The sequence below is a fragment of the Carcharhinus amblyrhynchos genome, chromosome 5 (assembly GCF_965287045.1).
Source record: "Carcharhinus amblyrhynchos chromosome 5, sCarAmb.v2.hapA, whole genome shotgun sequence".
NCBI classification, from domain to species: domain Eukaryota; kingdom Metazoa; phylum Chordata; class Chondrichthyes; order Carcharhiniformes; family Carcharhinidae; genus Carcharhinus; species Carcharhinus amblyrhynchos.
Window position 1 is genome coordinate 108,178,071 of NC_137328.1, and position 15,296 is coordinate 108,193,366.

At 42.7% G+C, this 15,296-nt stretch overlaps 1 protein-coding gene across 1 annotated transcript in view; it reads right to left on the reverse strand.

Annotated features, from left to right (window-relative positions):
- trappc11 (trafficking protein particle complex subunit 11) overlaps positions 1 to 5,903 on the reverse strand; it is a 54,469-nt gene extending 48,566 nt beyond the window's left edge. Inside the window, exon 1 of the mRNA XM_080189423.1 lies at positions 5,823 to 5,903. Within this exon, the coding sequence (XP_080045549.1) occupies positions 5,823 to 5,895 (73 nt within the window). The 5' untranslated portion in view covers positions 5,896 to 5,903. The remainder of the gene's footprint in view (positions 1 to 5,822) is intronic.
- Between the last annotated feature and the right edge of the window lie 9,393 nt (positions 5,904 to 15,296).

Sequence of the window (15,296 nt, forward strand, 5' to 3'; positions counted from 1 at the left end):
ATTGCACTGTGCAATCCATACAGCCACATATCTTACCAACAACAAAACTTATATTTGCATAGCGCATTTAATGTAAGGTGGGTGACTTCACAGGAGCATTACAAAACAAACAAGCCACATAAGGAGATATTAAGTCAGATAAGCAGGAAGGATGAGGCCACAGACGGAAAGGAAAACAAGGATGAGAGTTATTAAATTAAGCCTATTTAGGTCAACGAACTGATGGGGGAATAGGGCTCTTATAAGCTTAGGTGCAAAAATTTCAAGGTTACCACTTCCAATTGCTGTCTAATCATGCATGTTGGAAAAATCACGCATTCAGACGTCATGTGAGGATGTAGTATGGTTCAACAATGCTGTTGCTATTTGCTGGATAGCAAACTAATAATCAGTTCTGGAACTCCCTATTTTTACGTGCTAAATTTCTGTGGTATTACATGATGAGAAAATTATTGGGATTCTCCTTTTCTATAATTCCATGTGTATGTAAAGACTTTTCTCTGGCTGTCAGAGTCTCTCAGCATTCTCGTGATTCTTGTATATTTATCTCCTTCCATCTGCTTGTCTTCCTCTATTTCTCTGATTTTTTTTCCCTGTCTTGTTTTCATTTTTGATTCTGCTTCTACATTTTGTCTTATATTCTTTTTGCTGCCCAGGTCCTCAGAAGCTTGAAGGTGGAGTTATGGCTGTAATACCAATGCTCTAGGTATTGGTCCAATTTCCTTCAGTAGAGCCCAATCACCACAAAGAGATTGTTGGGTAGTTATAGTCTTCAGCCTAGATGGCATTGTCCAAAAATGTATCAATGCCACTTTTTCTTTTAAGTGAGAAAGGGAGTTTGTGGGGGACTGAAGATTACCCCAATTCAACTTGTTGTCAATTCCAATGCTTCCATGAAGCAATTCTGTGAAGGATACAACAACAAATGCCTTCAAATGAAAACAACATTTGGTGCACATTTTTCACTCACTCACTACAAAACTGCAGATAATGGACACCAAGAACCAGAGACTGGGAGGAACAGCAAGTATAGTCTTGAATAAATCGTTGAATTGAAACATAGGAATGAAGAACTTAGGAACAGCATGAGACGATTCAGTCCTTTGAGCCATTCAATAAGGTCATGGTTGATCTGGTTGTGGTCTCAATTCAACTTTCCTGCCTGCCACCATGACCCTTGATTCCCTTCTCTATCAAAAATCTATCCAACAGAACTTTGAATAAATTCAATGTCCCAGCCTCCATTTCATTTTGGGAAGAGAATCCCACCGACTAATACCCTCTAAGAAAAAAAAAGCTATCTTCATCCCCACCTTATTCTGAAACCATGTCCACTTGTTCTAATCTCTCCTGCAAGGTGGCACAGTGGTTAGCACTGCTGCCTCACAGCATCAACCCAGGTTCGATTCCTGGCTTGGGTCACTGTCAATGCAGAGTGTGCATGTACTCCTCGTATCTGCATGGGTTTCCTCTAGGTGCTCCAGTTTCCTCCTACAGTCCGAAAGGTGTGCTGGTTAGGTGCAGTGGCCATGCTGAATACTCCCTTAGTGTAATTGAACAGATGCCAGATTGTTGCAACTAGGGAATTTTCACAGTAACTTCATGGCAGTGTTAATGTAAGCCTACATGTGTCACTATTAAATAAGCTTAAAAGAGGAAACATGCTCTTGGTATCTACCCTATTAAATCCCCTCAGGAGGACCTTATATGTTTCAACTCTCATTCTTCTAAACTCCAATCGCTATAGGTCCAACCTATTCAACCTTTCTTCATGAGGCAAGCCCAGGAATGGGTTGGGTGAATATACTCTGAACTGTTTCTCATGCAATTATATCTTTCTTCAAATAAGAGGACCAAAAGTACACACTACACTCAATATGGTCCCATTGTAAAGTAAAACTTTCCAACTCTTATATTCCATCCCCTTTGCAATAAATGTCAATATTCCATTTGCCTTCTTAATCACTAACTTTTTGTGATTCATGGGGCAGAGCCCCAGATCCCACTGCACCACCAATGTTTGCAATCTATTTTCATTTAAATAGTATCTTTCTTTTCTATTCTTCCTGCCAAAGTGGCGACGTTCACATGTTCCAACATTATTGCCCATCTGCCAAATTGGGGCAGGGGGAAGGAAGAGTTACCTTTGATCACTATCATTACAGTTACAGAAGTTGCTAGGCAAACATGCGACAACAGAATAGGATCTTACGCATCAATGATTCCCATGATGTCAGACGGCAGGATGCAGTTGGCTAAAGTATATGACATTTATTAACAGTGACTGGCCTGTACTGAAGATAATTGATTCATACCCAATTCGCATGAACAAGGCAGCGGGAAAAGTGATTTGAGATGTACAATAATGCTGGCGAATGTAATGCAAATTTAAAGAGACATCAGACTACCTGACGTCTCCCCTCTTCAGATATTAGTCAATAAAGAACACCTTTCACTGGGATATTGCTGTGTCATAAGCCTGCCTTTGCATTAGCTAAAGTTAAGCCCCTGAAAACACCCCATCTACGCACAACAAATCACATATGGACAGAAAATGCTGGATAAGTTCAGCAGGTCTGGCAGCATCTTTGGCGAGAGAAAAGGGGTTAATGTTTCTAGTTTCTATGACTCTTGAGACACATGGACTGAAATGTTAATTCTGTTTTGCTCTCTATGAATGCTGCTAGATCTTAGTTTTTCCAGCACTTTGTTTTTATTTCAGATACCTTGCATCTGCAGTATTTTGTTTTTATAATGGAGATATTGGAATAATTGAATGAGTGTTAATGAAAGAGGTAAGTTTTAAGCAGTTTCTTAAGGCAGTTGGGGTAGAGAAGCTTAGGAAAGGAATTCCAGAGCTTAAAGCTAGGGAGGTGAAGGCAAAACCATCAATGGTGGAACAAAAAAGTTTCATGAGACAATTCCTTATAGTTTGCACTTCATGGTATTCCTTTAAGCAAGGGAAAAATAAGACTAGGAGTAAAGAATTAATGTCAGTCATGTGATTGCCAGAGCTACCCTGTGCAAACTGATTGTTAGTCTAAATCATCAAACCAGGCAACATGATTTGATTTACTGAACAAAGTTTTAGAATCTGCTCACGAGCCTTTGAGAGAGAAATGTAAGAATATCAGAAGGTTTGACAAAGGGACATCTGGACTCAAAACATCAGCTCTTTTCTCTCCTTACAGATGCAGCCAGACTTGCCGAGGTTTTCTAGCATTTTCCCATTTAATATCAAAAGGTTATATGGCTGGAAGAGATTAGATATCGGCAGGAGTGAAGCCATAAAGGGATTTGAAAAGAATGTTGAGAATGTTAAAAGTAAAGGTTACGCTGGACTCGGAGCCAACGTAGAACAGTGAACACAGAGATGGCGGGTCTTTGTGTGTGTTTGAACATAAGAACATAAGAAATAGGAGCAGGAGTAGGCCATCTAGCCCTTCGAGCCTGCCCCGCCATTCAATAAGATCATGGCTGATCTGTTGTGGCTCAGTTCCACTTTCCGGCCCTCTCCCCATAACCCTTAATCCCCTCTCTTATCAAGAACCCATCAACCCGCTTCTTAAAAATATTTAGCGAGGCAGCCTCCACCACTTCAACAGGCAGAGAATTCCAGAGATTCACCACCCTTTGAGTGAAGAAGTTCCTCCTCAACGCCGTTCTAAACCGCCTCCCCTTTATCTTGAGGCTGTGCCCCCTAGTCCTACTGTCTTTTTTGAGCATGGGCAGCAGTGTTTTAGGTAAGTTCATATATATATGCAAAATGGAAAATCGCAAGCTGGATAGGAGAGCAGTGAAATAGTTAAGTCCAAGAGGTAGCAAAAATAAGCTGAGGCAGTGAAAAAGAATGGCAATGTTACTGAGATCAAAGTAGGTAGCTTTGGTGATAGAGAGGGACTCAATATGGTCCCACTGTTCAGCTGCAGTAAAGCTTCCCAACTCTTATATTTCATTCCCTTTGCAATAAATGTCAATATTCCATTTGCCTTCCTAATCACTAACTTCTTGTGATTCATGGGGCAGAGCCCCAGATCCCACTGCACCACCAAGGGGGTGGAAGCTCATCTCAGGGTCAATAATATGATAGGGGAAATATGAATATAGGTAGAAGATCAGCCATTATCACACTGAATGGTAGACTAGGCTCAATCGCCCTATTCTAGTGTCTCTATCTAACGTTCTTAGGACACTAAGGTTACAGCAATCTCGCTCTGGAGTTGGTAGCAAGGAAATAGACGGTGTGGCAGGAGGAAAAGAGAATGGCATTGGTCTCTCCAATTTTTAATTGGAGAAAACTTAATCTATGACTTGATATTTGACCCAGAGAGGCTAGGGAGTAGGGCTGGTGTAGAATGTAGAATCTGAGGGTGGCACAGTGGTTAGCATTGCTGCCTCACAGCACCAGGGACCTGGGTTCAATTCGCAGCTTGTGTCACTGTTTGCGTGGAGTTTGCACATTCTCCCTATGTCTGCTCTGGTTCCCTCCTACATTTCAAAGCTTTGCAAGTTAGATGGATTGGCCATGCTAAAATGCCCTTAGTGTCTGGGGACCAGTTAAGGTACATGCATGGTGTTATGGGGATAGAGCCTAGGTGGGATTGTGGTCGGTGCAGACTTGATGGGCCGAACAGCCTCCTTCTGCACTGCAGGAATTCTATGATCGGATGAATTTTCTGATGATGTCCCCAAAGGTAACAAGTAGATCGAGAAATAGGAGGGGGCCATTGGAGAACGTATGAGGCAAGGGTGGAAATAGGAAGAAAGCCATTGTAAGTGACCCCCTGGCAACAAGTTGATAAGTAGGAGTGGTACAAGGTGAGGGAATCCCCATATATCTGGACACCAGTAGAGGGGCACTATTGGAGCATGATGTGGTCATCTGTGTTGAAGGTCACAGACAACTCAAGGGCAAGGAGGAGGAGCAGCTTACCACTTGTCATATTGTAAGCTTAGCGCAGTCATCAACACTGCAATGAAGTTACTTTGAAAATCCCCTGGTTGCCACACTCTAGCACCTGTTCAGGTACACTGAAGGAATAATTAAATAAGCACATACAAACTGATGAGAAGAGCATGTCCAAAACAGGACCTTATCTTTACTTCACCTTTTTTCTTATTCATTATTTCACAAGTTTACATCAACACTGCAGTGAAGTTACTGTGAAAATACCCCAGTCGCTACACTCTAGTGCCTTTTCAGGTACACTGAGGGAGAATTTAGCATGGTCAATGACCTCATCTAACCAGCATGTCTTTGGACTGTGGGAGGAAACTGGAGCGCACAGAGGAAACCCACACAGACACAGGGAGAACATGCAAGCTCCACACAGACAGTGACCTGAGGCCTGGAATCAAACCCAGGTTGCTGGCACTGTGAGACAGTAGTGTTAACCACCCTGCTAAGAGTTGTAGCAGGGAGGGGAACCTGATTGGAGGCGACACATTCAAAGATTTGAGAGATTAGAGTGATGGACATGGGAGCAAAACTTTAAAGAGAGGGGTGCCAGGGGTTTTTAATGGGGGGTGGGGAAGGGGGAAGAAGAAAGAAGTGATAACAACAGATCTGAAAGGGGGCAATAGCCATACTGACCAACATGGGGATCAAGGAGGGAAGTTGGACAGGTTGGTGGAATAAGAAGACTTGGGTAAATTCAGGGCTAGGACAGGCTTTAGAGGAAGCTCAGGTGCATTAACAAGGCACTGACTGTCACTTATAACTAATACTACGGCCTGTGTTGTGGTAACTAAACCAAGTAGGCCTATAATTCTCCCAGGACAGACGCTGATACCCTCCCCAGCCGGCAGCCCGGATACTTTACCTGGACGGACAGACCCACTGCCTCTCGCTTCCCCTCGCCCTGGAACTGCGGCCCTCTCAAAACACTGCGTCATGACGCAGCACGCAGTGCGGCCCTCCTTTGATTGACAGTCGGACCGCCCAATCGCTATGCAGACCGCCTTCGCCGTTTGCCCAATCAGCAGCCGGAGGGCGGACCCCTGTGTGTGTGTGTGTGTGTGTGTGTGTGGGGAGGCGCCTTGTCTCAACTTCGCCATCTGGTGGTGGGAGGCCATTGGTGGCGAAGCTGTGTTGTAGCTGCAAGGGATGCAGTGGGCATGATCAGTATGTGTTGACACTCTGAAGTCAGTTAATTCAGAAGTGAAGAGACTTTTCATGCATGAATGAAGGGTCCTTATGGATGATCACACTTGACATGTTCCCTTATATCACTTTAAAAAGTATCACAACACCAGGTTAAAGTCCAGCAGGCTTATTTGGTAGCACGAAATTTCAGACCGCTGCTCCTTCATCAACAACCAGCTCTTCCTCCAGATGCATGGGGTCGTCCATGGGGTCCAAATTTGCACTTCAATATGCCAATATCTTCATGCACAGGTTTGAACCAAGACCTCTTCACCGCACAGGACTTTCAACTGATGCTATACACTAGATACACTGATGACATTTTCTCCCTTTGGACCCATAGCAAACAATCACTGAAGCAACTATATGATGACATCAACAAGTTCCATCCCACCACCAGACTCACCATGGACTACTCTCCAGAATCGGTTGCATTTGTGAGAAACGCAGCTCACAGTCAAACAATTTAGTCGAGTCAAGTTCCAAAGGAGCAAGATATTTTATTTAACGTTCTTGCAAGACCAGGTGTCCAAAAAATAGGCACACCTTACATCGAGTTTAAGCAGGGGTTTTACACTATTTTTACAAGCATATTGATCAATTACACAATACGTTGTTCTCCCCTAATTGGTGGTCCCTATCCCATTTATGTGTTGTCATTCCTCTATTGGCTCAAGGTGCCCCAAGTTCCCATCCCCTCTACTCCCCTTGTAACCATGTCTCCTGTTATCACAAGGGTGCATATTTGTAGTGTTGATTTAATGTCCTTACTTGATTAGTCCTTATGGGTACCCATCCGTCTTATCTAAAACTGTTTACATGTCCAATTCAGACCGGCTGTAATCAATCTTTTGCTAACTTAATCACTGCTGTCCCGACTATCTCAATGATCTTCTTCCCCTTTAGGGAGTATGCTCAGTTGTAGAAACAACACATCTTGCATACCATTTGTTTTTACAACCTGGACCTTATACATTCTTACAGGATGAGGTGGATGTGCCTCACTGCACACAGCACATCTGGTGTTATTCCTTCACAACAGGCAGTCTCTTCATTGTTCCTGACTATTGCTCTGTTAGCATCAGTGAATTTTATATCCTGTGTTTGTGACTAAAATCACAGTTGTTCCCATAATGTGGGTTAGCAATGTGCCTGACTATATCCAGTCTACCTGACTTTAGGCTATTTCTCTATGGTGTGCAGATATATGTGTTAACAGCATCTTTACCTGTTGCTCACACATTCTTGGATACACGCATCTCCATCAAGGATGGTCATCTCAGTGCTTCAATGTACCGCAAGCCCACGGATGCCCTCATGATGCCCCACTTCTCCAGCTTCTACCCTGAATACATTAAAGAAGGTATCCCCTACAGACAAGTCCTCCGTATACACAGGATCTGCTTAGATGTGAAGGATCACAACAGACACCTCCAGATGCTGAAAGATGCTCTCGTATGAACAGGATAAGACGCTTGACTCATCGATTGACAGTTCCGATGCACCACAGTGAAAAACTGCACCAATCTCCTCAGAAGACAAACACAGGACACGGCAGACAGAGTACCCTTTGTCATCCTGTACTTCCCCGGAGCAGAGAAGCTAAGACAAATTCTCTGGAGCCTTCAACATGTCATCAATGAAGACAAACATCTCACCAAGGCCATCCCCACACTCCCACTACTTGCCTTCAAACAACCACACAACCTCAAACAGACCATTGTACACAACCAATTACCCAGCCTTTAGGAGAACAGTGACCACGACACCACTCAACCCTATCACAGCAACCTCTGCAAAACATGCTGGATCATTGACACAGATGCAATAATTTCATGTAAGAACACCATCCATCTTGTACACAGTACATACTCTTACAACTCGTTCAATGTTGTCTACTTGATAGCGCTGCAAGAAAGGATGTCCCGAGGCATGGTACATTAGGGAGACCATGCAGACACTACAACAACGGATGAATGGACAGCAGTCGATAGTCACCAGGCAGGAGTGTTCCCTTCCTGTCGGAGAAGACTTCAGCAGTCATGGCATTCAGCCTCTAATCTTCAGTAAGCATTCTCCACGGCGGTCTTCAAGACACACGACAATGCACAATCGCCAAACAGAAACCGATAGCCAAGTTCTGCACACATGAGGACGGCCTCAACCGGGATCTTGGGTTCATGTCACACTATCTGTAACCCCTGCAACATGCCTGGGCATGCAAAATCTCACTAATTGTCCTGGCTTAAGACAATTCACATCTCTTTAACCTGTACTTAACCCTCTCTTCATCGCATTGTTTGTACCTGTAAAGATTTGATTACCTGTTAAGACTTGCATTCCAACCATTATCTTGTAATTGGGTTTGTGTCTATATATGTCCTGTTTGTGAACCCAATTCCCACTCACCTGATGAAGGAGCAGTGCTCCAAAAGCTAGTGCTACCAAATAAACCTGTTGGACTTTAACCTGATGTTGTGAGACTTCTTATTGTGCAACACAAGCATCTCCACATCATGTACATCACTTTAAAAAAACAAAGGGGAAAAATACTGAACATACAAAACTAGAAAGCCCTGGAAATACCCATAAGGGTGGCACCGTGATGGAGTGGTTAGCACTGCTGCCTCAAAGCATCAGGGACAGGTTCGATTCCCGGCTTGGGTCACTGTCTGTGAGGAGTCTGTACAGAATCTCCTCGTGTCTGCATGGGTTTCCCCTGGGTGCTCCAGTTTCCTCCCACAGTCTGAAAGACGTGCTGGTAAGGTGCATTGACCATGCTAAATTCTCCCTCAGTGAACCCGAACAGATGCTGGAGTGTGGCAACTTGGGGATTTTCACAATAATTTCATTGCAGTGTTAATATAAGCCTACTTGCAATATTAATAATTTTTTTAAAAGGTGGAGAAAAGATAAGGTACTGTTTTAAACATACTCTTCCCATCACCATTTTCAGTTTGTGTGTAATTATTTAATTTTTAAAAATTCTTTAGATAATTATCCTTGAATTGAGTGGTTTACAAGGCCATTCAAAGGCCAATTGATTCAACCACCTTGCTGTTGGTCTGGAGTCACGTGTAGGCCACACCAGTTAAGGACGACAGATTTCCTTCCCTAAAGAAATTAATCTACGATGATTAAGAATGGTTTTGTATATTCCACATTTATCCATTGAATTAAATTCCAACAGCTGCCATGATGCTATTTGAACCCAATTCTCCAGAGATTAGTCTGGGCCTCTTGATTACTAGCACAGTGACATTACCTCTAGCCATTGAGATGGTGGTGAGTCTGATGAACTGCCACAGTCAATGCGGTGTAGATTATCAATCTTGACTACCTTAATGTAGAACCCTGGTTCTAGGCAACAATGTGTCCTGATACCTGTGTGCTTCAAAAGGATCCTAAAATCCAAAGATGTACAGGTTAGGTGGATTGGCCATGGGAAATCCACAGTATTATGGAGATAAGGTGAGGGGAGGCCCTGGGTGGGGTGCTCTTCACATGCAGACCTGTGAGGCTGAATAGCATTTCTGCACTGTAGGGATTCTATGGATCTCTAAAGGAAAGTGGTTTTTAATCAAGTGATTAAAATCCTGCAAATCCTAAAGTAAAAGAACTTGGATACTCTTGATCAGTTTTCTACTGACCATAAGTCCATAGTACCAAAGTGATCAGTAAACCGACACTGATTTGTATTGGATTGGCAGTCTTGCTTAGGCCATATAGCTGAGTCTTGTGGGATGTTATTGGCAGACTTGTTGAAGTCATAAGGAAAGATGTTTTGTGGGTAATGATTGAGATAGTGTGATGGTATTCTGCCATTTTGATATTTTTTATATTTAAGGTGGGGTTGCTTTAAGAGGCAGTGTTTTGTAACTAGAGTCAATGGTAAACGTGCAGCGGATGCTAAGAATGCAGGCTAATAATTGATCTTTGCTCGGAATGTGTTACTTTGTAGAGTTAATCAACGTTTTGTTTATTTTAGATTCTCCTGGGATTTCAGACTCGGGTATAGTGTCATGTGGTTACTGGGAGGAGCTAAGCTTGCAAAGAAGAAATACTGTTTCAATTTCATTTTTAAAAACAAAAGGAGTTGCTGCCTGGGCTGTCTGAAGAAAGCAGCAGCTTTTTCTCTCTGAAAAGACCTCTCTGAAAGCTGCAGGGCTGATAAGCTAAGTCACAGCAAGTATGCCTGTGTTTTGGTAACTAATTTAAAGAGGAGGTTTAAGTCAAAAGAGGAATAGCGCTTGAATTGATCTGATTTATTGTCACATGCGTTAGTATACAGTGAAAAGTATTTTTTCTTGCACACTGTACAAAGTATACCGTTCATAGAGAAGGAAATGAGAGAGTGCAGAATGTAGTATTACAGTCATAGCTAGGGTGCAGAGAAAGATCAACTTAATGCAAGGTAAGTCCATTCAAAAGTCTGATGGCAGCAGGGAAGAAGCTGTTATTGAGTCGGTTGGTATGTGACCTCAGACTTTTGTTTCTTTTTCCCGACGGAAGAAGGCAGAAGAGAGAAGTGGGACCTTAATTATGCTGGCTGCTTTGCCGAGGCAGCGGGAAGTGTAGACAGAATTGATGGACTGGAGGGTGGTTTGCATGATGGATTGGGCTATATTCACAACCTTTTGGAGTATCTTGCAGTCTTGGGCAGAGCAGGAGCCATGCCAAGCTACGAGACAACCAGGAAGAATGCTTTCTATGGTGCATCTGTAAAAGTTGGCAAGAGTTGGTGAGAATTGAAACTTATAATGATAGGTTCGCGGTTAAGACATGTATCTTATCATGTTAAAGTATAGTTCAATTGTTAAAGGTTAAGCTAATTCATTTGTTATAGTTAAACAGCATTATTAAATAAAATTTGTTTAGCTGAAAGCTCCCTGGTTTGTCAGTAGAATCATGCCTAGAATAAAATGCCTTATTGACACATTAATGCCAAAATAGAAAATTGTTTGGGGTCTTGTCTGGCTTTATAATGTACCTTGGGGTTTCTGATCTAACAACAGTTTGATGAAAGTTTTTGAATCAACGCGTACTCAGCAGTGACAGGTGGTGAAAACAGTTTAAGAAAAATGTTCTTTTGCTCATAACAGATATCCTTCCTCTTTGTAAATGTAAACTTAAGAAAACTATTAAAATCAGAACATTAAGGGCAAAGAGGAACAAACATTATGATTGAGCAATACTTCCTCCTTTCATGGCCACCATGTGATGGGGAAGTCTTGCATCATATTAATCATAACTGTTAATACTTGCTGTATACAGCTCACAAACATTCCTTCCATATTTGCCGAACTTCAAGAAACACTTTCAACCCATTTAGTTTTGGATTTGCCAAAAATTGGCAACCCTATTATTAATGTTGGTTTGAACTTCATGTGGAATGGTGATTATAGAAATGCTGAACAATAACTGAGGAAACACAGAGATTTATCAGCATTCATGCCTTTCATGCACAAGCATACTCTACTCAGACTGTTCTAGATATTTATATTCTATGCAGAAAAGGAGGCAGGGACACCACAAAGGATTTCATTAAAATCAAATCTACTTCAAAATGATACTTAAACATAGAACCTGATAGTTGAAAAATTATCAATTTTAGTAGATAAACCGAAATGAGTTTAGGTTTCTAAATGCAAATTCCCCTTATGCAGCACAATTAAAGGAGGTGACTCACCCTCCAGTACTTTGTCCAAGTGGGCATTATTCATGTGCAAACCTTGACAATTTGTGTCAGCATGACATTGATCTATTGAAGACATACATCAGTACTAGTCCTGTCCTTATCTAGTGCCCATATACATTTCCATATACAGCTTATCTACCTCTCTACTTTCCTATTGGCCATCCCTACTTGCAGTTTCATCCTTTGTTGTGTTTTCACCATCCTCTGACGTTCTCTAGTAGTCACACTATTTATATGGATAGTCCAGTTCAGTTTCTGGTCAATGGTACCTCCCCAGGATGTTGATAGTGGGGGATTCAGTGATGGTAATGCCATTGAACATCAAGGAGAGATGATTAGATTCACTCTTGTTGGGGTGGTGACTGCCTGGCGTAAATGTTACTTGCAATATTTTTAATAGTGCCAATCTGTTTTTCAAAAAGACCTCTGGTGGTCATAAAAATCTATATAAATGCAAGTATCACTTCTTGCCCTCCAACATCAACCTGGAAACAGAAAGGCAAAGAAGCACACAGGAAAACTGCTGGCCAATGAAACATACTGCAGTAGGTAAAACCTGGAATCCAATAGCACATAGTCCAGGATTCGGCCAGAGCAAATCTCATCTGGACATGTTTAGTGAAAGTGAATACTGAACACAGCTAAAATGTACCCATTACCAGAGACAGAAGAACAGGTACAATGGCAGAAGAGGTGACTGGGGAAGCAGATCAGTGGGTGAAGATAAATTCAGAGCCATAACAAAGGAGACCCAGCCAGGGCCATGGAAATTCTTGGGCTGACAGGCCGTGTACATTGTGTATATTAAGAGCACTGAAATTACTTTGAGGACCTGAGTGAAACCTCAATGTACAGAAGAAGAGTGATATGGACTTGAAACCTTAACTGTTTCTCTCTACATAGGTGCTGCCAGAGTTGCTGAGTTTGATTCCAAACTGAAATGTAGGGCAGGAGTATCCAAATGCACTCACCCCAAGACTGGAAAATCCTGCCTGAGGTCAATGGACCTTTGCATGGCCCGTTCCCCCACCCACTACAGTCTCTGTGGCAGGTGGGATGGGAAAATTCCTTCCATGGTGTGTGGAAACACGTTGAATTTTATTGCAGTTTCTGTGAATATAAAAGTAGGGAGGTCTTGCTGCAGCTGTATAGGGCATTGGTGAGGCCGCAGCTGGAGTACTGTGTGCAGTTTTGGGCGCCGCACCTGCGCAAGGATATTTTGGCCCTGGAGGGAGTGCAGAGGAGGTTTACTAGGCTGATACCGGAGTTGAGGGGATTGAGCTATGAGGAGAGGCTGAATAAACTAGGCTTGTACTCATTAGAGTTTAGAAGAATGAGGGGAGATCTCATTGAGACGTATAAGATGATGAATGGGATGGATAGGATAGAGGTGGAGAGACTCTTCCCGCTCAAAAAAGACAGTAGGACTAGGGGGCACAGCCTCAAGATAAAGGGGAGGCGGTTTAGAACGGAGTTGAGGAGGAACTTCTTCACTCAAAGGGTGGTGAATCTCTGGAATTCTCTGCCCGTTGAAGTGGTGGAGGCTGCCTCGCTAAATATTTTTAAGAAGCGGGTTGATGGGTTCTTGATAAGAGAGGGGATTAAGGGTTATGGGGAGAGGGCGGGAAAGTGGAACTGAGCCACAACAGATCAGCCATGATCTTATTGAATGGCGGGGCAGGCTCGAAGGGCTAGATGGCCTACTCCTGCTCCTATTTCTTATGTTCTTATGTAATGTACTTATACAAATTTTATGAATAAGGTATACTTTTGGGGGGAAACTTTCATTGATGACACAGCATGCAACTGAAAGTTCTGATGGTACAATCACAATGTAAATCATAGAGATATACAGCACGGAAACAGGCCCTTTGTCCCAACTCATCCATGCCAATCAGTTTTCCTAAACTGAACCAATCCCATTTGCCTGCGTTTGGCCCATATCTCTCTAAACCTTTCCCATCCATGTACCTGTCCAAATGTATTCTAAATGCTGTAATTATACATGCCTTTCCACATCCTCTGGCAGTTGATTCCATATACACATCACCCTCTCTGTGAAAAAGTTGTCCCCCAGGTCCCTTTTCAATTTTTCCCTTCTCACCTTGAACCTATGCCCTCTAGTTTTGGACTCCCCTACCCTGGGGAAAAGACCTTTATAATTCACCTATCTATGGCCCTCATTATTTTATAGACCTCTATAAGGTCACCCCTCATCCTCCTTCACTCCAGAGAAAATAATCAGCCTCTCCCTAAAATTCAAACCTTCCAGTCTCCATAACATTCTTGTAAATCTTTTTTGTACCCTTTCCAGTTTAATAACATCCTTCCTATAGCAGGGCGACCAGAAGTGTACATATGCACAGGGATTATTTCTTTCTGCTTTGACAGTGGGAGAATAAGATATGCCTTGGATATCTGGGTAGAAATATTCATTGGGTGACAATGAATTGGAAAGACTGCGTGTTACCATAGCGTCACTATTCAGTCTCACCATTGTCAGTGAAACACAACTAAATCTCAGGAGTTGTGTGTGACAATGGACAATCAAATACTGATCTCTTTTCATCACAGCACTTTCTTCAAGAATAATTTCTAACTCCACAGAGATTATCTTGAGTCATAGAATCCCTACACTGCAGAAGGAGGCCATTCATCCCATCGAGTCTGCATCAACCACAATCTCACCCAGGTTCTATTCCCATAACCCCACATACTTATCCTGCTAATCCCTCCAACATTACGGTCAATATAGCATGGCCAATCGACTTAACCCACTCATAGACATTTAAGACAGGAGCAGAAGGAGGCCATTCAGTCCTTTGAGCCTGCTCCGCTATTCATTACGATCATGGCTGATCATGCAACTCAATAGCCTAATCCTGCTTTTTCCCCATAACATTTGGTCCCATTTGCCCCAAGTGCTATATCCAGTTGGCTTTTGAATATATTCAATGTTTTAGCATCAGCTACTTCCTGTGGCAATGAATTCACTGGCTCCTCACTCTTTGGGTGAAGAAATGTCTCCTCACCTCCATCCTAAATGGTCTACCCTGAATCCTCAGACTGTGACCCCTGGTTCTGGACTCCCCCACCATCAGGAATATCCTCCCTGTATCTACCCTGTCTTGACCTATTAGAATTTTGTAAGTCTGTATGAGATCCCCTCTTATTCATCTGAACTCCAACGAAAACAGTCCTCACCTAGTCAATCTGTCCTCATACATCAGTCCCACCATCTCCGGAATCAGCCTGGTAAACCTTCGCTGCATTCCCTCAAGAGTAGGAACATCCTTCTTCAGAAAAGGAGACCAAAACTGCACACAGTACTCTAGGTGTAGCCTCACCTAGAGTACATCCCTGCTCCTGTACTCGAAAACTCTCACAATGAAGGCCAATATGCCATTTGTCTTCTTTATCACCTGTTGCACCTGAATGCTTACCTTCAGTGAC